Source organism: Puma concolor, unplaced genomic scaffold (genome assembly GCF_028749965.1).
Source record: "Puma concolor isolate L17-30 unplaced genomic scaffold, mPumCon1.1.hap2 unalloc_scaffold_58, whole genome shotgun sequence".
Lineage (NCBI taxonomy): Eukaryota > Metazoa > Chordata > Mammalia > Carnivora > Felidae > Puma > Puma concolor.
Window position 1 is genome coordinate 199,465 of NW_028240267.1, and position 4,074 is coordinate 203,538.

General features: G+C 41.5%; 1 protein-coding gene across 1 annotated transcript; it reads right to left on the bottom strand.

Annotated features, from left to right (window-relative positions):
* Window positions 1-2,824: 2,824 nt before the first annotated feature.
* Window positions 2,825-3,820, bottom strand: LOC147571119 (olfactory receptor 2B8-like). Its single transcript, XM_086696622.1, has one exon. It carries the CDS (start codon window positions 3,797-3,799, stop codon window positions 2,825-2,827), a length of 975 nt encoding a protein of 324 aa, XP_086552748.1. The 5' UTR covers window positions 3,800-3,820.
* Between the last annotated feature and the right edge of the window lie 254 nt (window positions 3,821-4,074).

Consider the following 4,074-nt stretch of genomic DNA (forward strand, 5'->3'; position numbering starts at 1 on the left):
TATCAGAAAAAGGGTTAGTATCCAAAATCTACAAAGAGCTTACCAAACTCAACACCCAGAAAACTAATAATCCAGTGAAAAAATGGGCAGAAGACATGAATAGACACTTTCCAAAGAGAACATCCAGATGGCTAACAGACACATGAAAAAATGCTCAACATCACTCACCATCAGGGAAATACAAATCAAAACCACAATGAGATACCACCTCACAACTGTCAGAGTGGCTAACATTAGCAACTGAGAAACAACAGATGTTGGTGAGGATATGGAGGAAGGGGAACCCTCTTGTACTGCTGGTGGGAATGCAAACTAGTTCAGCCACCCTGGAAAACAGTATGGAGCTTCCTCAAAAAAATCAAAAATAGAATTACCCTATGAACCAGCAATAGCACTAGTAGGAATTTATCCAGTGGATAAAGGAGTGCTGATTCTTAGGGGCACATTTACCCCAATGTTTATAGCAGTGCTGTCAACAATAGCCAAATTATGGAAAAAACCCAAATGTCCATCAACGGATGAATGGATAAAGTAGACACTGGTGGAGGGTGGCACCTGGGTGGCTCAGTCAGTTAAGCATCTGACTTCAGCTCAGGTCTTGATCTCACGGTTCATGGGCTCAAGCCCCACCCCCCCACCCGTGTCAGGTTCTGTGCTGACAGCTTGGAGCCTGAAGCCTGCTTCTGGTTCTATGTGTCCCGTTCTCTCTGCCCCTCCCCCAATCACGCTCTCTCTCTGTCTCTCTCTCTCTCAAAAATAATAAAAATTTTAAAAATATTTAAAAGAGTCCTTGAGGGTTTTCGCACCACGGAAAGTTCATTTCAGGGATTATACAGTGGCCGTTTGGTATAACGGTCAGGATGTGGTTGAAACATAAGAGAGAACAGGAAATTTGTCAGCATCAGGGATAAACAGTTTTATAAAACTGTTTTTAGGCTGGTGTTCATTCAGCATTACTATGGTGTAAAAATATATCCCAGGTGTTGATGTCAAATGTGAATACTGTGATGCTGTTAGGAATACAGACAGAACCATGACATGTGAGAATCTTCCTGAGCTGACATTTCCAGCCTGCCTAATGCTGTTTCTGTTCCAAGATCACGTGTCAGGACCATGAGCAGCTCAGGGGGTTCAAGACCCAGGAGGATGCCAGTTAGCTGTCAGGAGAGGAAACAGTGTGATTGTTATGGATATGTATCCCATTGAGGACACAAATACATTTACCTACACTGGGCTACACGCTGGGAAAACCTACCAAATATCATAAACCTTTCTTTGATGGTGGCATTGTCAAAGCTCCAGCTTCCATGGGAAAATACACTGTGCATGACAATAAATACATACCAAAAAAAACCAGATCCATACCCCACAACATATGCATATACAAAGGGAGCTTGAGTTGAGACCTAAAGGCTACAATGTCACACTCACTTGTTATGAAAAGTTTCTATTTATTACTTATAATTTAGAATGGATTACAGCTATTTCATAATGAGACGACTATTTGTAAACTTCAGACATATTGAGATTTTTAATGATTAATATACATTTCTTTCTTAAAATTTCTCTTGGTGAATCTAATCTAAAAGAACATGGGATTTCCTGGAAAATAGAGACCATTCTTTATTGTTTTGTAATATTTCCCTGCAATCAAATTGTATGGGGCTTTTGGCAGACGTGAGATACAAAAGCCTTGGTTACTTCAGGCCTCAATCAAAGAATTTATAAAATGGTATGAAGTGAGTATCTAAATATATTTTACCCTTTGAGGGGCACCTGGGTGGCTCTGTCAGTTGGGCATCTGACTTCAGCTCAGGTCAGGTCTCTCGGTTCTTGAGTTTGAGCCCTGTGTCAGCCTCTGGGCTGACAGCTCAGAGCCTGGAGCCTGCTTCGGATTCTCTCTCCCTCTCTCTCTGCCCTCCCCCACTCACACTCTGTCCTTCTCTCTCTCAAAAATAAACAAACATTTTTTCAAAAAATAAATAAATATATTTTACCCTTTGAAACTTTGCTGCATTATAATAGGTAAAAAAAAAAAAATGTAAATTAGGACTTGTGTCATTTAATGTCCTCCAAAGACAATTTTAATGAGTGGGAGGGTTCACAAACTTAAAATAAGCAAGTTGCACACTCACATGGGTGTTTCAGTGACTATGCCCAAAATTACACATAAGCACCGCCTGCTGTATTGCTACCTGATGCTCCCATTGTCCCTGGGATGAGTGCATTACACCATCTCCCTCTGTGACATGAAGGCTACATTAAATTACTGTCACACTGCTACAGTCACACTGGGGCCTAACATCTGAATGACTTCATCAGGATTGATGTTACCAGGATTTTCTCTGACCTAAAATTTTTCTTTCCCAGTTATATACTAATTCTGGGAAAAAGCTGTGATACTGTCAGCCTATGGACCATTTAATAGAGCCATGATCAAATTGCAAGAATAAGTGATATGCCTCCAGAAATTGCTAGAAAATGCTGAAATGCTAATATTTCCTACACTATTATAGTTGTTGCTATTCTTTTTTTCAGTATGCCTTTACAGTATGTGCATACTTTTTTTTTACAATTAGAAATGGAACACTATTCCCAAGAGGGGGTGAAACAAGAAAAACCTGTGGAGCTTTCTAAAAAATTAATATGATGCAAATGCTGTAGAAACACTAAACCAGCGTCTCTGGAGGTTAGAATGAATCCATGAACTTAGACTTGGAATGCTCACTTGCATAAAAGAATACGGTAAGAAAATTTCCTTGAGAGTCATTAGGGGAAATATTGGAGGACATATGCTGGACACAAACACCTTAAAGGGTCTGAATTAAAAGACTTCTGTCACAGGGTCTTCCAACCCCAGTCGTCTGGAGTCACAGCCCCCATAAAGCACATTCTTCATTGCACTTGTCACATCCTTGTTCCTCAGTGTATAGATGAAGGGGTTGGCCATGGGGGTGATGATGGTGTAGAAGAGAGAAATGAACTTGCCCTGATTCTGAGAGTGGTTGTTGCTGGGCAGGAGGTAAGCATAGATGGCCGTGCCATAGAACAGGGAGACCACTGTAAGGTGGGATCCACATGTCCCAAACACTTTCCTCTGTCCCGCAATTGACTTTATTCTTAAGACCACCCTGACAATCCGACCATAAGAGAATGTGATTAATGCCATAGGTATGAGCAGAATGATCACACCGACAAAGAAGAGCTCAGACTCATTCACAGTGGTGTCAACACAGGCAAGCTTGAGCAGTGGGGGGATCTCACAAAAGAAGTGGTCTATTTTATTTCTCCCACAAAGTGGTACAAGGAAGATGAGCACCGTCTGCAATGAGGAGTTGGCAAAACCAATGAACCATGATGCAGAAGCCATCAGGACACAGAGACGGGGGTGCATGATCACTGTGTAGTGCAGGGGCCTGCAGATGGCTGCGTAGCGGTCAAATGCCATCACCCCTAACAGAATGCATTCTGTGTCCCCCAACCCTAGAGCGATGAACAGCTGCGCTACACAGCCAGAGAAGGAGATAGACTTGTCTGCTCCCCTGAGATGAACCAGCAGCTGAGGAACAGTGCTGGTCGTGTAACACAGGTCCAGAAAGCTTAGGTTGGAGAGGAAAAAGTACATGGGAGTCTGCAGGTGTGGGTCCAGGAGGGACAATGCAATGATGGTTGTGTTTCCCAGCAGGGTAAGCAGATAGAAGATCAGAAGAACCACAAAGAGGACTCGCTCCAGCTGAGGCTGGTCAGAGAAACCCAGCAGGATCAAACTAGTGAAAGAACTTCCATTTTTCGGGTCCATCCTTTCTTACCACATGTTTCCTGTCAACAGCAAGTATTTAGCAATTTTTAAAGAAATATTCTAAATAATAGAAAGTTAGCAGGGGGTGGATGTATCATGTTAAAAGACATGGCCATTGGATTATATCAATAACTATTTAAATAAATTATGTACTCATTGAAACTGACATTGCTTATACTAATATAGTTCCACACTATCAAAAAAGTAAATCATTAATATGTAATAGAAAATCAAATAATGGACCTTGTGTTTCCATCAGTCATAGGTACAAAAGT